This window comes from Temnothorax nylanderi, unplaced genomic scaffold (genome assembly GCF_030848795.1).
Source record: "Temnothorax nylanderi isolate EJ_2023f unplaced genomic scaffold, tnyl_v1.0 TNYL_tig0009_pilon, whole genome shotgun sequence".
In the NCBI taxonomy this organism is placed as follows: Eukaryota; Metazoa; Arthropoda; class Insecta; order Hymenoptera; family Formicidae; genus Temnothorax; species Temnothorax nylanderi.
The window spans coordinates 2,803,688-2,823,219 of NW_027249071.1; the positions used below are offsets into that span (position 1 = coordinate 2,803,688).

At 36.4% G+C, this 19,532-nt stretch overlaps 3 protein-coding genes across 4 annotated transcripts; all 3 read left to right on the forward strand.

The window, feature by feature from the left end:
* The first annotated feature begins 3,046 nt into the window (after positions 1 to 3,046).
* LOC139787460 (uncharacterized) lies at positions 3,047 to 5,462 on the forward strand. The gene is made up of 5 exons (XM_071726561.1): positions 3,047 to 3,350; positions 3,723 to 3,833; positions 3,919 to 4,041; positions 4,296 to 4,391; positions 5,091 to 5,462. Exons 1-5 carry the CDS (start codon positions 3,262 to 3,264, stop codon positions 5,092 to 5,094), a joined length of 423 nt encoding a protein of 140 aa, XP_071582662.1. The 5' UTR covers positions 3,047 to 3,261; the 3' UTR covers positions 5,095 to 5,462.
* A 506-nt stretch (positions 5,463 to 5,968) lies between these two features.
* On the forward strand, positions 5,969 to 15,665 carry LOC139787462 (uncharacterized). Of its 2 annotated transcripts, XM_071726565.1 has the most exons (12): positions 5,969 to 6,105; positions 6,387 to 6,486; positions 9,533 to 10,116; positions 10,262 to 11,137; positions 11,213 to 11,238; positions 11,349 to 11,515; positions 11,586 to 11,762; positions 11,843 to 12,145; positions 12,226 to 12,385; positions 12,493 to 12,623; positions 13,493 to 14,101; positions 15,036 to 15,665. In XM_071726565.1, the coding sequence occupies exons 1-12, from the start codon at positions 6,095 to 6,097 to the stop codon at positions 15,210 to 15,212; spliced, it is 3,321 nt and encodes a 1,106-aa protein (XP_071582666.1). In that variant the 5' UTR covers positions 5,969 to 6,094; the 3' UTR covers positions 15,213 to 15,665. The 2 variants fall into 2 exon arrangements, with proteins under 2 accessions (XP_071582666.1, XP_071582664.1); XM_071726563.1 differs by having other exon boundaries at positions 10,262 to 11,238.
* Positions 15,666 to 16,365: 700 nt separating this feature from the next.
* LOC139787463 (serine/threonine-protein kinase VRK1-like) lies at positions 16,366 to 19,352 on the forward strand. Its single transcript, XM_071726566.1, has 7 exons — positions 16,366 to 16,752; positions 17,423 to 17,475; positions 17,556 to 17,625; positions 17,762 to 17,958; positions 18,043 to 18,256; positions 18,384 to 19,007; positions 19,103 to 19,352. Exons 1-7 carry the CDS (start codon positions 16,416 to 16,418, stop codon positions 19,123 to 19,125), a joined length of 1,518 nt encoding a protein of 505 aa, XP_071582667.1. The 5' UTR covers positions 16,366 to 16,415; the 3' UTR covers positions 19,126 to 19,352.
* The last annotated feature ends 180 nt before the right edge of the window (positions 19,353 to 19,532 follow it).

Below are 19,532 nucleotides of genomic sequence, written 5' to 3' on the forward strand. Positions count from 1 at the left end.
TTGTAACCTGTCGGCGAGGGACCGTCGGGCCAATTATACTTTGTACTACTTGCAACGCGGGAAGGGGGCAGCGATACGCCACGTGATTCAACCGTGGTGCAATTTATATCTATTTTATTTTACGAAAGATTAATTTTCGTCGTCTTGCAAAAAGTGATGAGTAAAAGTCCATCGAGCGAAAGTTATACAAATTACTTGAAAATTCGCAAGAGTCATATTCCACTCGGATCGGTCCTATAGTGCTCGAGCTCACTCGAGTAAACAAAAGAAAAATAGTAAACGTGAACGAATAACACAATCACAACGATATAAATATAAATAAATCTAGCAATCTAATTAATATATAAGAATCCACACCGTGAATAAAAACCTACACACAGCAAAGAAAGGCTGCACAGACATATTGTAGAATAATTAAAAGATTGCAATGTCGCAAATTTGTTACGAAACATTGCGGCACTTATTGCTGCACGATTACAGCAACATTAAAATGTCCGCCTTTAACTAGTATATAATGCTGCATACAAAATGTTTTTGTTTCTGATAGCTAAACATCGGACATGTAAAATAAAAAAAGAACAAAAGTTTGCATAATGATTTCATATTCAAGACATATATTGTAAAGTTATACATAAATATAATCATGTATAACTTAACACTATTGTATTTGAAACATAAAACCATTTCAAACTTCTATTTGTATGAATAATTTTTTTCGTTTACGTTTAGCAGAACAACTATACTGATCCGCTATCTTGTTAATGATGATATGCTAGATCTAAGGCCGGTATTTATAATCTAATTTTATATTTAAGATCATCTTAAGTAAAAGATTAATAAATAGCAATTTAGTACGATATTGAATACAAGAACGGACTATTAATTAATGGGCTATGATTTATCATCTTAAACAGCTTTTATTTATCACGAATATAATTAAAAATTATTATGATATTATTATATTTTATTATAGTAAAATTATAGAATAATTTTGCAATGTTTCCGAGATTTTAATGTTATGCTGCTAAAATATCTTACTGACATTTTGCTAATCTATATTTCTACAATGTTGCCGCAATATAGCTGCAATGATTTGTCCTGTATGGGAAACTACTTGAAAATTCGCAGGATTATTAATTCATTCCACTCGGATCGAAGTGTTTGAGTAAACAGAAGAAAAATCGTAAAAAACAGGAAACGAGTAACGCAATCGCAATGATGTAAATAAATCTAGCTATCCCATCGCAATCCACACCATGAAACGCGACCGCCAAAGCTGGCGGCGTGATCTTGACTTTCAGTTAACACCCAACACAGTCACCCGATACTTATCTGGTAGATACGACGCATATTTAATAAACTTTTGCGTGGGCGGCGCGCATTTCGCAACGAGGGAATCATCCGGTTGACGATTAACAACATTGCGTTTCACCAAAATGTATCTGATCGCACTTCCGTCGATCGCGCAATCGTTTTCTTCTTTCCACTGTTTTCTTCTTTTTTTTTGTTTTATTCAACATAAATCTCCTTGTTTCGTCGCAGCCATCGAATCAATGAAGCTTATCATAATGAGTTATGAAACTCACGTATCTTTTCGTACACTTCTTTCTTCTCTCGCGCGACTCTTATATATTGCGTTAGGCAAGAACGTTTTGTTGAACGTTTTCGTTGAGGCAGCTTTGCGCGGTTTCGTCACCTTACGCTGCGTCTTTTCAGCCTCAACACAGATTATTGTGCCAGGAAAAAGACGTGTTAAATTGAAAAATTGTATATTCAATTTTGAATATACTGCATATATACCTATATATACAAATACATTGTTTTAATTCCTATTTAAAGAAAAAAACGTGTCAAATCGACGAAATGATATGATGTATTTGCACGAGGCGTATCATCATTAGGCGCATATAATATTCTAAAGTTCGTCACGCGCATCATCCTTGCTTCCGTATACGTCTCGGGCGCGATAAAGTTTAATGATCGAGATATAATAAGTGATTAATGCCGGAAGTGAGAAATAAAAATGTAGAGTCGTAACATTCAGCGGGCAGTAGTGATTTCGTAATGACATGTTACGCGATTCGCCTAATGGCGTCTAATTGATGTACGTACAACGAAAGTTTGCGATAGGAGTAAAAATTTAAAAACGGCGACTAGGCTCACTGGCGGGACTTCATAATGTTGCAATACAGAATGAGAGAGAGAGAGACGATAGAGACAATTAAAATTACATTCCCGTTAAATAATATAAAATATTTGAATTGAGAATTATCGCTGCAATTAACCCGTTAGCTTGAAATCGTTATGATTTTTTTTCATAATACAATTTGGCCGAGTGGTCATAAATGAGCACAATCGTATGGCGCATAAATTATATATATTATCTATGCACAATCAAAGTTTTATATCAAAATGAGGTCAGAAGTTCATTTTTTTGCCTCTACTTAAATTGCCAAAGTTGCGCTCGGTTTATTTCTCAATGAGAATTTAATGTCATGAGTTTTGCACGCGCGGCCAAATAAAGTTACGAAGAACGAGCGTTATGTACTTTGCCTTCTCGTTTTACAAAAGAAAAAAGTTGATTATTGCGACGTAGAAGACGTAGGAGACGTACCAGACTGAACTGGAAAATCTTGCGATTGCTACGTAGGTTTTTCCGACGAAACGAAAAAAATGCAATTCGCGGAGCGCGGGGCGATTTTTATATGGTGTGACATTCCAGCTAAAAATTTATATTACAAAAAAATGCGTTAAACGTAATAAAAAGAGAGAGAGAGAGAGAAACAAGACGTAGAAGACGAGTCGAAAGCGCGCAAACGCGATTCTCTTTGATCGTCGTAAATCGTCATTATTAATAACATTTTGGAGAACGACGTTGAATGACACGAATCGACGGCGAATTTCGCCGCGATCGCATGAAATTCTGCTCGGTGGAATCCTTGGAAGATCGCTCGAGGGTATCTAGAATACCCACATATCTAGAATAAATCGGTTTGATGCAATTTGTCAGAAGCGACCGAAAGGCGGGTGCAAAAGCGTCGGTGCCCCGCCACGTGAGGAGGGGGATAAGGATCCCTACGTATATATGACGGTGACGTTCGCCACTCTAACTTAATAGTTTACACACAACGAACCAGTAAACCTTCCAAGATCGCGTTTTAATCTCGTTTCGAGCTCTCGTCCGGAGTAAAACGCTTTTTCTTGCTACGTGCTTCTAGATTTCTCCTTTTGGTGACCGCCGGAAGTTACTCGACGCTCGCAATGGGACATTCGTTGATGGCGACCTGCGTCCTCGTGGCCGCACTCGTGCTGCCGAGACTTATTCACGGACGTCCTGCGACCAACGATGGGTAATTAACTATTCCTTTTTCCACGTATTCGTATAGAATTTGTCAATCCCTCGTACTACCGAAAATACACGTTCCCGTTGTGCAGCGGAAGCGTTCCGTTCAATTCTCTTCCCCTCTTATGCAAAATTTCTTACGTTCGTCGCGTGCATGTTACGTCAGAATAATATTATGAATATACCGGATATTATTACATCATGCTGGCGACGGACGATGCAATGTCAGCCCTTTTCGGCACGTAAATATATATCAATTGCCTCGCAACGAGGGAGACGCGTCTAAGAATTCGTATTTTTTTAATGAGACGCGAAAAGTGACATTTTCTAAATGTGCTATCTCATTCGATATCTCATTTTTCTTTTTATTTTATAATAGGTCGGTCTTGAGCATGTTGGAGTCACGTGTCTCGAAGCCGGAGGATTTCTCAGAACCAAAAGCGATCTCGCCGCTCATCGTACAAGAAAATCTATCGATCCCAGCTAAATCGTAAGTCGAATCGAATCGAAGTTTCTTTCTTTCTTTTCTCAATCGCGTTGTTGAATCCACCGCGTAACCGGCCACGTGTTCGCAGTCGACAAAGACGTTGGTCGGATCAAAGGCGAGCTGAGCTGGAGGCGCTGGTGACTTTGTCGAAAATCAATGGCAAGCGGTCGCTGACCACGCGAGGAAGCGGGCAACTGGATCCGGTGAGAATGTAAGGGGAATTTAATCGAAAAATTACATATAATTCATGTAATAGTAAAAGAAAAATAAAAGAGAAAGAGTTAAAGAAAAAATAATGAAAATAATAATGATAAAAATATACTGTTATGATGTATATAATTGTATATAATAATTTATATATTTTCTCTTTCCTGTAGTCTCTATATTTTACATTTTAATTACATTTTAAGTTGCATGGGTGTGATAATTTTTCGAATTTTATAACTAATCGATGAAACGTTGCAGCGGCCGGCGACGACGTTTCGCGATGGACCAAACTCCTACCGAATTGGTATCTATCAAAGCGAAGTACACCGGAGATCCCGCGTATTCTCGAATTAGGTAAGTTGTTTTCGTTCGTTTATTTTATAGATTACACGAGAGAAACTTGTCTCGGCGAGACCGCGAATCTTCGTCGTATATATTGCATCGACAAAAATCGGCGGGAGAACGCGAAATCAAGGACATGGCGGCGAAGATTACATTTTTTTTTTCTGCGGCACGCGGCACGTCCGCAGCGCGGTTATTCGCATGCGTAAATCGCGGCTTCGATAAGTACGCAATTGCGTAGGTCGTAAAATTGAAAGAGTCGTTAATGTTAACATAAATCTACGCTCCAAGAGTGACGCAAGGTCGCTGTATCAGCGATGATAAGTCATCGCAGCGCTCGTTGGATCGCCGTCAATTCCCGCCCGTGCCATCGCGCTTCTTATCGCCGCGCGCGCGCGACATTTCGCAATTTATTTCGATTTACATAAAAAAAAATAATCAGCGCCGCCGATTACGTCCTAAGATGAGAGAGAGAGAGAGAGAAAGAGAGAGAAAGACAGAGAGAAAGAAAGAAAGAGATTATAATTTTTCTATTTTAAATTTTATATATTAATATGATCTTTCTATATACGCTGCAAAACTTAATGAGTCTAATCGGGAGCGATTAATTCCTATCTTTAAACGAATGATTACGTCAATTTATATGTTCCTGATAAATCTTTTTAACATTTTAACATTTTAACATTTATATTTATTATATTTTATTTTTAGTTGAGTAGACTGCCTGATAGAGCGTCCGACAAATGAAAGACTGCATTATTATATCGCGAGGGATGAGCCTGGCACGTAAAAGGAGAGACCGTTTCGGGGAAACAGCTACTTAGGAGTTAGCGAAATCGCGGAACGAGGATTATATTTTATAGCGACATGGGGGTGCATGAAGAATACCATAGACTTCTTAGATTCAAATCCATGAATATTATATATAACTTGATTGGGAAAAAATATGTATGTAGGCCTTTTAATTCGTAATTTCAAAGGCAAAAAGAGAAAAAAAAGGTCGAACTATTTATTAATAGATTATTTATTTATTTATTTACGGATGGATTATTTTTTTAAATAAAGGTTGATTGCTACAAAACACATACAAATGCTTTTCTTTTTATCGTAATGAATTAACATTATATTTTATAATTATTGCATTAATATTTTTATAATGTTCCCAAAACATTACTAATAAAGTTACGAGTTTAATACTCGTTATCATTTCACTAAAATTTGTAATTTTTTTGCGCGCGACAAAGGAATTTGCCCTCTTAAAAGTCAAAGTCTTAGGGCCACTTCGACCAAGCTCTGATTAATTTAATCGTTGATTAGTCCATTGGAAATGACCAATCGCATTTTCTCATTAAGCAGATTGGCAAATGTGATTGGTCATTTCCAATGGACTAATCAACGATTAAGTTAATCAGAGCTTGGTCGAAGTGGCCCTTATTTCATTATATATTTTAAAATTTGGCGGGAAGTTTCGCCATATTCGATCCGACGTAAAATTGGTCAATCAGAACGAAATAGAAGATGTCCGGATGTTTCGCTTGAGGCGATCTACGGCCATTTTTTTTCGCGCGTATTCCCTCTTCCCTCCGCCCTCCGCTGACAGTCCTTTCCGACTTGTTCCACGGGGCACGGGGCACGGCTTCGCGTTCCGGTCTACCTTGCTACGTCGTTCGAACGCCTCGACTCCTTTCTGCCCCTACAAGAAGCTGCGACTTACGATGTCAGAGCAGTAAGTATTAAAACATTTCTCGTCTCGAAAGATCACACGATTAACTTTGATTAAATTCTATTTCTGTAATTCACTATTGAGACTATACTGTAGAAAGCGGTCGTTTCGAATCGACGCGATCGCGTTCGCGTTCGAGACGCGAATAGGTTAGGATCGCGAACGCTTCCAACAATGACGTAGGTTGTTGTCACTTTGGAAAGCAGGGGATTCCTCTTCTCCGTCAAGTCCGATCTCGCGATCGCATTCCTCGTAAATGGCACAATTCTCGTTAATTCTTTCAGTGACGATACCTTACTGGACGAAGATCTCGGTGACGAGGAATATGATCTGGGTAACGACGAGGAGGAGGCTCTCCTAGCAGATGACTATGAACTGGAAAGGGTAAGCATGCCGTTTGCCCATTATTTTTCGGACGGATGAAATCTTACACCCTCTTTGACATATTCGGCTCTCTCTCTCAATTATGTTTCCTTTATACGATGATCCCTTAATGGATATTGTCTCATTTCTAGATCCTTATTTATTGTCGCTTTCGTTAAGTTAACTTGTATCGAGGATAGTTTCCGCAACTATCATTATTGCAGGTGATCGAACAGATAGCGTTAAAGTAAAAGAACAAAAAAGATTTAAGCGTTAAAAGCAACAACGTTTCCGTTTTCCATAAAAATGTTTCTTATGAGAGATTCTAGTGCGCACGAGTTTAGACATTGATATCGCTCGCAAAGCTTGAAATTCCTTAATTCCGTACAATAATATTTATGACGTATCGATACTTATAATTTATATATATGAAGAGTACAGGAGAAAAACGATCAAAGCCCACTTTTTGTCGAAATTGGTCTGATCATGCTATCTTGTGACATTTTCAAACAACTTACCTAAATTTTATCTGTTTTGATTTGTCAGAAGAATTGTACTGTGCTGGGGAAAAACATCGTAGTCCATGCACTTGTAGAAAAGAACCATCAGAATCCAATATACAATATAAACACTAAATAAACCCTTAAAGGCTGCGTTCCGATATTCACACTGCCAGAATATCTATAATGTACATAAACTATCTGATGTCTTGAAACTTTAAAATTCTTCTCGAAATTACTACGGATGGACATTGATCGTTCTTCTCCTGTATTCTTCATATTCTTCATATGTTGTTGTTACTTGTTAAAAATTTTTAATGCGTTTTGTGCATGAGTTAAGAGAACCAGAGAACCGCAATACAGATGCAATACCGATTGTATTAAGGAACCGTTTACTGTACCAGGAAAGAAACTTGATCCTCTCTCGTGTATTCTCTTCTATCGCATACAAATCCAGAACTTCAAACATGCGCGATATATAACTGTTGTGTATATACACACATATATATATATATAGTTTAATATATGTAGATATATTCATATATGCCACGTAATATCTGTCGCGCTGGATATTTTCTCAATAGTCACGAAAAGACCTTTTCCAAATGGAAATACATGCTTTTTACACAGAGATATATGACACAGGACTGTACTTAAACTACGACTTCAATGGTTCAGTACGAACCGTCATTTTTATCCGGATATAAATGTTTAATTAAAATTGTCGCACATGAAAAATGTACGCTTGGTGTAAGCATGTAATTTAATGTCGATGGACAGTTATATATAAAATTACACAGGTAAAAAGAATACAGATAGCTGCTGATAAAACGCTCCGACATTAGAGAGAAACTAGAAATGAATAACGTTAATTTATTATATACATGAAAAAGTTATAAAAGTTACCACATTTTGTTTTGGGACAAAAACATGTTATTTTTTGCTTGAGATACCAGCTTGAGATATTTAGATTTGTTTTAAAATGTTTTTGAGCCACAACGCAACGCATGTTCAAATTTATATAAATTTTTAGACAAATATTGTATTAAAAGATGTTTATTTAATAATATAAGTGCTATGTGTATTTATTTTACCTGCCGTGTAAATGCGATTATAAATTAAGAATATCAAGCGGAATCAACGATAATTGAACGGAAAAAGCGTGCAATGTTCGCAATCCCATTTAAACAATTGATTGACGGTACGCAACTTAACATCCTGCTGATTGCAAATGTAAATTTCTATGATTATATTTCGCTTTCTTCTTTAAAAGAGTTCGTTACTCTGAATGGCTTAATGTGAAGTAATGAATATAAAAATGTATAATTGCGTTGTACAAAAGGAAAAATATTATTTATTTTCTCATTTATTCGAAGCGCTAATATTTTATAATAATAAATGATTGCTTCTTTTGCGTGAGAATAAATTTTTATTTTATTTTGCAATTTATAAATTCCAACAATTAATAAAGGAAATATTTGTAGTTCAATAAATACACGCGTATATTATACATGTGAAGAAATCTTTATGATGACGTAAATATTTACATTAAGCCATCTCGATATTTTAATCTTAGAAGACTTCGTCTCGATTTCCCACAACGTAGCGGTTGTGAAACGTTACCGCGTGCAATCTTAATGCGAAATTGTACCGCGATTTTTAGTATTAAGTATCCTAGTTCAGCCGATGAATAGACGCTGCAAAAAATAATTCAGTTATATCGACGCAATGAGATGTATTCTGACTTTATTGAACTTTTTTATATAACGATCGAAATTAGACAACGTATATTTTAAAATATTGAAGCTTATTGAATATAGTGAAAGTAACTTGTGTCTGATTATAGCTTACATGATATACAATAGAGTTTTACGAATGCATTGTGAATCTCATATATGCTGAAATCTGGAAAGAGTAAACGTAAACTTTGTAAATTGTGTCTATACAGTTCAATCGTACAACTGCATGTATATATTGAGTTATAGCTGAATTATATTGTATTGCACTGATATATATACGAGTCTTCTTCCGCGAGGCATAAGCAAAATTTTATCACGTATAAAGATCATTCGAGATATCATTCGATTGTTATACGATACTATTTGTCCCACGTTACATTTCTTTTTTTTTACCGATAATATATCGTACCGCATTCACTCACATTTTTTTACTGCTGTGTACTCGGACTTGCCGCTATCATCGATTACGCTTCTTTATAAGATTTGTGTTTCATTATTATTATCGTTAGAAATAAGAGCATGCTTTTCCCGAGTATGTTAACGAATGTAGTAGGCGGAGAGAAAAATCTTTAAGAAGATGGAAGTCATTGAAAATCACGTTTTACATGCTGAACGGATTATATACAGACATACGTTGGGAACTTGAACTTGTGCGAATGAATATATTTATACCAACACGTTTATGTTTCACTCGAGCAGAGAACGGAGGATATTCCATATACGCACAACTTTAGATACGTTAATGATATATAGATTATATAACTACATTATAATGGATAAATTTCGTATTTGCATTACAAATATCTGGCAATTTGATTCCCCGAGCAGCAGAATAGCTATAAGGGAGAAGAGGAAACAGATGATGTACTGGACTTAGGAGTCACGGACGCGCTCGACGACTTAGACGCCGAAGACGAAAATATAGAGTTTAGTAGAGGCAATACTGATAAACGTAGCGATAACGATTTCTATAAAGACGGCGACCATCCGGAGGCACAGTCGACGTCGTCGTATTACGAGCAGGACGAGAATGCCGATTACGCGAACGAGCACGAGGCGTTGCCTCAGTCCAGCAGAAATTCGGAATCGAGTAGCGTTAACATTTCTAATATCGGCAAGGGTGATCTGCGCGAGAAGTTGCAGAAAAATGTACAGAAGAGCATGTACGTCGGCAACGGGCAAGGAATGGAAGATGACGACTGCGAGGAGGCGAAGGAAAGGCGGAACAGATTTCAAAACGAGCGCACGATGATTTCTCCAAAAATGAACAATGATATTCCGGATACCTTAGAGAACGTCCTCACATCGGAGCCATCCAGAATGCCGTTCAGAGGAAGAGGACGGGGTCGTGGGACAAGAGGAAGCAGAGGAGGAAGATTTATTTTACAAAATACTGGAAATTTCAATCCAAGGTAACATTTGGCTTTAATAATAAGCTCAAGGGCCTTATAATTAATAAAAATAATAATGAAATGAATAAGGAAACGAAAGAAAACGGTGTTATCTGTTTATGTCTCTTATTCACTCGGATGTTCTAAGACAGTTTACATCCCGCAGGTTTGGTACGACACGGCCGGGTTTTGAAAATCAACCGCCTGCGTGCAGACCGCCACTAATACAGACCAGACCGTGTGGTTCTCTCCTTGGCGTACCAAGTAACATACAAACTCAGCAGCTAATATACCAACAAGCTAATCCACAACAATCCTTTCAACAGCCCTTCGGCCCGAATGGTCCGATGCAAGGGCCGCCGCCGGCGCAATTCGTGGAGAATAGGCCGCAGTTCAATCCCGGACAGTTCCAAGGCCTTTTGGGACCGCGGCCAATTAGTTCGAGGCTACCTGAGTATGGACCCAGAGGTCCTTTGACCGCGGGATCAATGCAGGGACCGAACTATAATTGTCCGCCCAATCAGCCACCGTATCACTCGCAACCGCCGATGCAACCGCCGTTCCAAAATCCAGCTGGCATTATGCAGGAGAACCGGCCGATGCAGGAGAACCGGCTGATGCAGGAGAACCGGCCGATGCAGGAGAACCGGCCGATGCAGGAGAACCGGCCGATGCAGGAGAACCGGCCGATGCAGGGTAATCAGGGGCCTTTATTGCAAGGTAACCCGGGTGGTGGATCGCTCCTCGGTAATCCGAACATGCTGCTGCCCGGGAATCCGCCGAATATGCTGCCACCGGGGGGAAACCTGCCGATGCCGCCTATGCAGGGATTCCCGCGCCAGCAGCCCGCCCAGGGTCCACCCATGCAAAACCTGCCGCCGAACGTGCAAATGCCTAGTCAGCCACCCTTCGAGAACAGACTGCCGCCGTTCCAAGAACCGCAGTTCGAAGGCCGGAGCGCCTACGACGCAAGGGCTGGTTACCATCCCGATCAAGTACCCAATAGCCAATTTAATAATACGATGCCACTGGTACAACAACAGTCGGTATCTAATGTGTCACACAGTGTGTCGTCTTTGCCTCCAGGCCACAAGATTCTAATCAACCCTCATTTCAGAGGCACCGTTCAGTCTGCGAACGACTGTGAGTTCTTTTAACGAACATTAATTATGTATTGAATTCAATTACGTAATTGACTAGTATCTCTGATTGATTAGTATCTCGTATTCCTCTTTTATGGTAAATGCATTTAGCTCGACTCGTATGGGATTCTAATCAGCAAGTCCAACCACAAGCTTCTCACAGCGGGCAATTTCCACAACCTCACCCGTCGTATCAGAATCAGGGATCGTACAATCAGTCTCCTCAACAAGGTCCATCGCAGAACTATCAACAGAACTATCAGCAAAATAAAAGTGATGTAAGTAATTGCGTAACGAAAAATTAATAAATCGAATGGATAAATTGCAAGTCATTAAATTTTATCATAGGACCCGTATGCATATTTTTCTGACGTGTGGCAAGAAAATCGACCACAGAGACCTCAAAATATGAGCCCGCCGAGCAAGCATTATCCTTCAGATAGCAATTATTCTCGCGAAAGTAATTATAGCGATAGTAAATATAAATCGGAGGGTCAATGGGATCAAAAGGACAATTATCAAGAGGTAAATATTATAATTTTCAAATAATATTTGCATTATTTTGCTTACTTTTACAATACTTATTCATTTTATCATGATATCAGGATCACAGAGGATCTCACCAGAGTTACCGAGAAAGAGATTTGCCGCTACGAACAAGAAACGATCACGTGCAGAGAAGCAGAACGCCGCCGAATGTGTATCGCAGCGATCCTTACGACCAAAAGACCTCTAGGCCTCCGATAAACGTTGCGTCTCGCGGAGTGAGCAGGCCTCCACAAAAGAGGATTTCTGAATCCTTGGATAAAGGGCCGCGGGAAATGAGCCCGAAACGCAGTAAGCCGCCTAACAGAAATCTTCAAGAGGTGCGAAGAGTAGATACAGTAAATGAAACCGTTGCTGACAAGGTAAATTTCTCATTCTACAAACAATATCTTTCGAAGCAATAGCTTTTAAATCTAAATATATCGCGGAATTATAATCTCAGGAAGAAGATAATGATCCAGAGATGCAGGAATACCGCAAGAAAATGGAGGAGCAAAAACGACTTCGGGAAAAATTGTTACGCGAGAAGGAGAACAGGCGTAAGATGGCCGCGATAGAGAAACAAAATGAGGATGCGAAGAGTGACTCGAGTATTGTCGCAGGTAAATTGTATTATTATTTCTACAGTTCTATTCATATATCATACAAGAATTATAGACGTATCCCCTGTTTTATTATCGATTACAATGATACGACCGAAATATTTCAGCAAATGAGAATACGCAGCAAGAAACGAAACCTGTGCCGACGCTGATGGGATTTGTAAATGACAGCGCTGTTAAAACTCGCCCTGTTGTTGCCAAAGGACGCAATCGTCCTGTCAATACACAGAGCACAGAGGTACAACATTAAATGTATCATTATGTTGCATTCTTCAATCCTGATTAATTGTTTAATGTTGAACAATAGGATAACAAGATTATGCAATTGTCAGCTGTACAATTGTACAATATATATCTCTTCTTTCTCTCGTGAATGTGTAGATCTTTTGTGTGTATGTGTGTACGTATCTGCGCGCGTGAGTCCATGAGTATATGCGTGTGTATGTGTGTAAAAAGAAAGATTTTTACGACGACCAAATTCCTATTCCTGCATCAGTATAAATCAAATATAGATAACAGAAATAAGTCATCCAGTGATAATATTCGTTAAATGATACTTTTTTAAACACATTTTACAATACTTGTAAATATCACATAAATTATATATAAGTACTTATGTGCATGTAAAGAGTGACCATAGATCGGTTTTTTAGACTAATCAAAACTATTCTCTCAGAATCGCAATATTACTGTACATTCATTAAGTATTAGTGGAAGAAATGTCATTTTTTAAACATTTACACTAATTATCACTAATTATAATTATATACATTTTAAAATAAATTAGTGATTTTTTAAAAATAATATTAATAATTCTTTATACGAACAATTAGATGTCACTGTACATTTTCCTTATGTTTTAATAAAATATACTTTTTCAATAAATTTTGTTTCTTTTATTTCCTCCGGATTGAGAGACGTGTGTTAACTTTAAGATTCAAAGTTCGCTAGATTTTTAATTAAAGTTACTTCTTTCATTGTTTAGAAGATGCAGATATTAGAATTAAAACTAGTTTTATGTTGTCAATATCTTTTCTTTTTTATAAAGCAATTAACTTGTCTTCTGCGTAGTAAATTTTTCTCTAAAATGAAGTGTTTTTGTTGTAGGCAGTGGACAGACCATCTAATGTGCGAATTATCAGAACGATACAAACCAACGATTTATCCGACATGAGTGGTTCAAAAAGTAATTCCGGACATGCGACTAATCAAGCCAGCGATATTATACAAACAAGGCAAGTGGTGCAACAGTCTGGCGTGCGAAGAGTTGTGATACAGAAGCCTCTGTTGAATTCGCAAAAGATCGCCACAACGATTCAAAAAACTGTCTCCAATCTGCAAAAGAGTCAGGGACTACAGCAGAAAATATCTAATACGCAAGTCATACAGACGCAGAAAGTTTTACAGAATCAGGGTAATATGTTACAAAAGTCTGCGGTCGTCGGTTCGAAAGCAGCAGTCGTCAATCAGAGAATAGTAGCGCATAAAACGCCGGGTGGTCTGCAAAAGACCGTGATTAATGACAGCGTAAATGTTCACGGCCAGAAAGTCACGAATGCGCAGCAAAATCCCCAGCGAATTGTGCTGCAGAAGTCTGCGATTCAAGCGAAAAAGTTACCCGAGATAAAGACAAACACAGTTAAATTAGAAAATTTGGCCGCGAGCACGTCTGAGACCCAAATCAGACGTATGTGTCAAGCCATCGGAACCATTGAGGTGACTATATTTACATGAAAAGTGTTCACCTGGCACATCTACATTTTTATTAATCCTTATCACTCTTATTACGCACGTCTCATATACTTTCCTGTTTTTACGTTTTCATGATTGTGGAAAATATTTAGGCTTAGATTTACTTAGAAATTTCAAAAGGCTATGATTTATTTCTGCATGCATTTCTTTTATATATTTCTACATAAAAATCGCTAGTTTTATTTGATTAAATACTGATTTTAAACAAAGATACAGGGTATAAGATCTCAGGGTATGAGATATCATTCCTATGATAGATTTATAAAAGAATTTATAAAATTTACTTTAAGTAAGTTTTAAAGTATTGGAGACTGTTATTCCATATACATTATATTCTGTCGATTGTGTTCTTTTAGTTTTTAATTTTATTATTGTTAACTCTAAAGATATGTATTATAATTATACTCATTCCAAAGATATGTATTAGAAATAAAAAATATTTCAGTTTTTTCTTATAACACATATTTTTTCATTGTCTAAAATATTTGTTTTATATAGAGTTTTATATCTAGCTATAAAGAGTCATGTGGGTCACCCTGTATATGTATAATTTTAGTTTATATAATTTTCTCAGTATTATTTTCTTCTTCATGTATAGAATGTAATTCAGAAGCTTTAAAGATATAACAAAACATGTAAATTTCTAACACAGGTTTAAAACAGTTAGTGTAATTTAAAAATATTCACAAATTCCATATATAAGACAATCGTTAGATTGCTCAGTTGACAACTTTACATTAACTCGTTTTATTTCTCTTGTATGTAGCGTGGATATCATCCAAGATTTATCTCAAAATTTATGCTTTTTTTACTTTTTATAGATTTATACTTATTTTAAATAAACGATATGTACTCGATAATTTAATAACCAGTGTCTTCTTTATTCTTCGTGTTATAGAGCATACGCATGGGCGAGGGTAGTGCGACCATTGTGTTTAAGACGCAATCTGCCGCTATGGTGTTTCACAAGAAATACCAGCGTAAAATGCTCGATCTATCGCTGATAACCGTACGTCTCGTGCCGCAAAGTGCATCCGGGAATAAAGCGGTCACGGCGATCACAAAGAAATCCTAAAGGGGAAAGAAAGAATGTCGAGATATCCTCAGTATATCTTTAATGTTAATTTGATGTAAACCGCGGATTCCTAGATGCCACTTTCCTCGGTTCAAGGTTCATCAAACCTATTTAATAGAGATATAAAAAAATATGTATTTATATTTTATATATATATATGCACACACACATACACACACACCCACACATACACATATTCGTATACATATATTTCCACAAATATATACTGCAGAAACTTGTAAATTTTAAAAAATTTAGTTTCCAATGAAACAATGATGTAAAGATAAGTTTTTGAAACATTCAAACATATACTGAATGCGATCAAATATTATTTATGGATTATGGATTCATCTGTACATATGATGAAAAATTGTATATTTCATATAAGATAACATGTAATGATTTGCATATAAAATAAAGTTATTCGCAACAATACATCAGCATAGAAGAGAATAGCAATTGTATCTAGATTATTATAGTGATGTAATAATAACCCAGAAATGAAAGTTCTTCTTTCGAACGAAAATAAAACCATTCTGTTGGATTCGGCTACGTGGAGAAATACCGAACAAATAGCATAAATATTTTTTATTTTTATCTAAATGAGAAAATGCTCATCGTATAGAAATGTTAATATATAGCGATAATACATAATATGAATAGCCGATGATAAAATCTATCAGGTGTAAAAAGGGAAACGCGTATTACAGCTTAGAATGTTAATAATTAATTTTATTTTATATCGTATATATTTTATAAATTAAATTTTTTTTAAACACATCAATATCACCGAAAGTGGTAATTGAACACGAATTAGACATTGTAATAAGGAGAGTTTTGAAGAGTATGGATATTATTGATTGCTGATATAAATTTTTCAATCAGCATTATAAACTCGATCGGTTTCAGAAAAACTGCGCGCGGTTTTGGACGGTTAAAAAAAAAGCGTCGCGTATTTGACGCATGCAAACATTATTTGTTTGCAAAGAAAATTATATTATAAATTTCATGCCATTCTTAACATTTTACATTTTCCTTACTTCCTTCAGGATCGCTAGCGCATATGCGGAAGTGACGAGTCTACTTCAGCGCTCGTCGGTGGGCCGTCCGCCGAGTCGCAAGCGTTTGAATTCTTTCGGCGACTTCAGGGTCATTCAGGGTCATATTCCAAAACTCACTCTTGCCTGTGTTGCCTGTCGTCACATGTTCGTAACGGAAGCCTCGCATTTATTCGCATTGTCGTGCATATTGGCGGTAATCGTTTATTCGTTTCTCGCATACGAATTATTCACGATCTGTTGGTCGGTTCTGTTACGTGACGCATCCAGTGAGCTGATCTTTGATTTCTTCGGACGATCCGACGCCGACGACGTGATGGCAGATGGAAAATCACCCAAAATATCACCTAGAAAATCACCAAGGAAATGTTATAGAATGCCCGAGCCGATACCGGACGGAGAGATTCTCAGGGACATGGCGGAGGGCCAGTGGATCCTCGGCAAGTCGATCGGCGTCGGCAGTTTCGGGGAGGTTTACTCTGGTACGCAAAACGAATCCCGTTGCCCGTTGCTATTATATTGCGCGACATATTGTGCCCCCGCGTTGTAAACACAAACGGCAAAATACTCGAAAACAGGTCTATTATAGACATTTAGATAGTCGTTATTACGCAAAGAAGAATTATAAATATTGTTTTTTGCAAGTTTTATATGCACAGTTATCTGCATAAGACACGTAAAGACTTCCTAATTATGTCTTACATAACTATATCCAGCTATATTGTATTTCTTTTACAAGATATATCTTTTAAAAACATGTTCCTTAACACTGTGCGGACACTGTGTTTTTGGAGCACTCTGACCCGGTCACCCTGGGACTTTTATAAGGGCCACATCGACCAAGCTCCGATTAACTTAATCGTTGATTAGTCCATTAGAAATGACCAATCGCATCTGTCACAAAGTCCAAATGGTTTTTGAAAGTGTTTCTATGTTACAAATAATCTATAAAAGTTCATGTACTATCATCTTTAAGGTTTCAAAAAGTGATTTCTATATTTACATAGGCCGGAACTGTTGCAATTTTTTTCCACTCCTGTGGAAATCATAAATGAAAAATTGACTGTATCTTAAAAAGCCCACGGTGTCCGTGCAGTGTTAAATATTTTAGTTATTGTACTACGTAATTAATTGATTATTGATTAATTGCAGCTGCACCATATTCTGAAAAAATTCCTAAAGATTATCCTAATGCTATAAAAATTGTAAGCATTATATCTCCTTATTCTTGCTACTTTTTCCCAGTTTTCATCCTAACTTTGCTTTTTCTTAAAATTTGTTTTAGGAACCACATGAAAATGGCCCATTATTTGTAGAAATGCATTTTTATATGAGAAACTGTAAACCAGATGAAAGTAAGACTAAAAGTAAAATTTATTTTTAACATTCTATTACATGATTAATTTCTTTTAAAATTGCAGTCTACAACGGATAACATTATCCAATTGCATAACAAAATATTCCAGAGATAAACATATAGTGTCTTTTTAGTTGTTAGCTGGCAGAAAGAAAAGAAACTTGCTGCGCTCGGAATGCCTAGATATGTTGCTTCTGGAAGTCATGAATATAAAAATACAAAATATCGATTTATAGTAATAGATCGATACGGAAAAAATGTATGGGAAATATTTAAGGAAAATAACAGACAGTTTCCAGAACATGTAGTATATAAACTAGCTTTGCAAATAGTAAGACAATTGTAAAAAAAATATTTGTAGTAAATAACTGCTTGAAGAAAAGATAATTTATGTGTTATTCTAATAAATTTCTAGATAGATATATTGGAATATATTCATCACAAGAACTATGTACATGCTGATATCAAAGGTGAAGATTTGCTATTGGATCTGCATTCCTATGATCAAGTCTATTTACTTGACTTTGGTTTAGTTTCTCGTTGTACATCGAGCACTGAATTAAAAGTTGATATAACTAGAATACATTATGGTACTTTACAATACACAAGCAGAGATGCTCATATGGGAGGTAAGAATTAGAAATTTCAATAAAATTTAGCAATTCTGATACTTAACGCAATTTATCAGTTTCTTTTGAATATAAATTATAAAAATTATTATTATACTTTAAATATGTTTTCTTTGCTTTTTTTTAGTACCAACACGTCGTGGAGATATTGAAATTTTGAGTTACAATATAATCATGTGGTTATGTGGTTCGCTACCATGGGAAAAGTTACTTGAACCAGCTACCGTTCAAAAAGAGAAAGAAAAAGCTTTCAATAATATAGACAGTTTCCTGGCCAAGTGTTTTCATGGATCTGTTCCACAAGCTGTACATAAATTTATGACTTTATTAGCCAGTATAAAATTTAATGAAACACCGTCTTATGAAAAATTGAAAGAAATATTAATAGCTGGCATAAAGGAACTGAATCATAAACCAGATGAGAAATTAAAATTGAACATTACACAGAAAATTAAAAAACCCATAAATGAAATCAGAAAGAGTCCTCGTACGAAATATTTAGATGTTCCAAGTGCAGACATTCCTATGGCAAACTCTAGAAAAAATACTATAGGTGTTGTAATTGACAAAAAACGTAATATAAAGGATATTGAGAAAGCATTAGATGATATGGATTCTGATGGTGAATATGGTATACAAATTCTTAAAAAAGCGAAAAAAGAATCTACCAATACAGCTTCATCATGTCGAAAAAAGATTTCAATCAAAGATGACTCTGAAGATGATTCTGAAGATGATTCTAAATATAGAGGTAATTTTAGTAATCTATCTGAAAAAGGAGTACGTCACTCTTAATTTAATTTTTAGACTTTTTTGTTATTAAAATACTTATTTCTACCATTCTAGCCGTCACCAAAACGTCCAAATAAAACAACGGAAAAAGCCGGAAAAAGCCTTCTGATTTAAAATATCTTTTTTATCTTTAATTATATCTATCGGTAAATACTTGATATTAGGTTTTAATTATGATTTATGTATTTATATATTGCTATTTGTTGTTAATTTTATTTTGGATTGTTCTTATGTCTATCAAAAAGAAATACTAAAAAGCCCGAAACTTTGGGCGTTATATTTTTATATCAATTGTTAAGTAATTATATAATAAATGTTTGCACCAACATCTCTTCGTTGGAGTGACTTATTTCGAATTACTGGCCCTTCTGCATTATCATTTCACGTGAAGAAGTTTCTTTGTCTCTAAGAAACGGCTATAGCTGTTTTGGCAGCTTTGCCTCTCTTACCAATGCCAGGTGTCGTGGGCCGCGAATAAACAAAG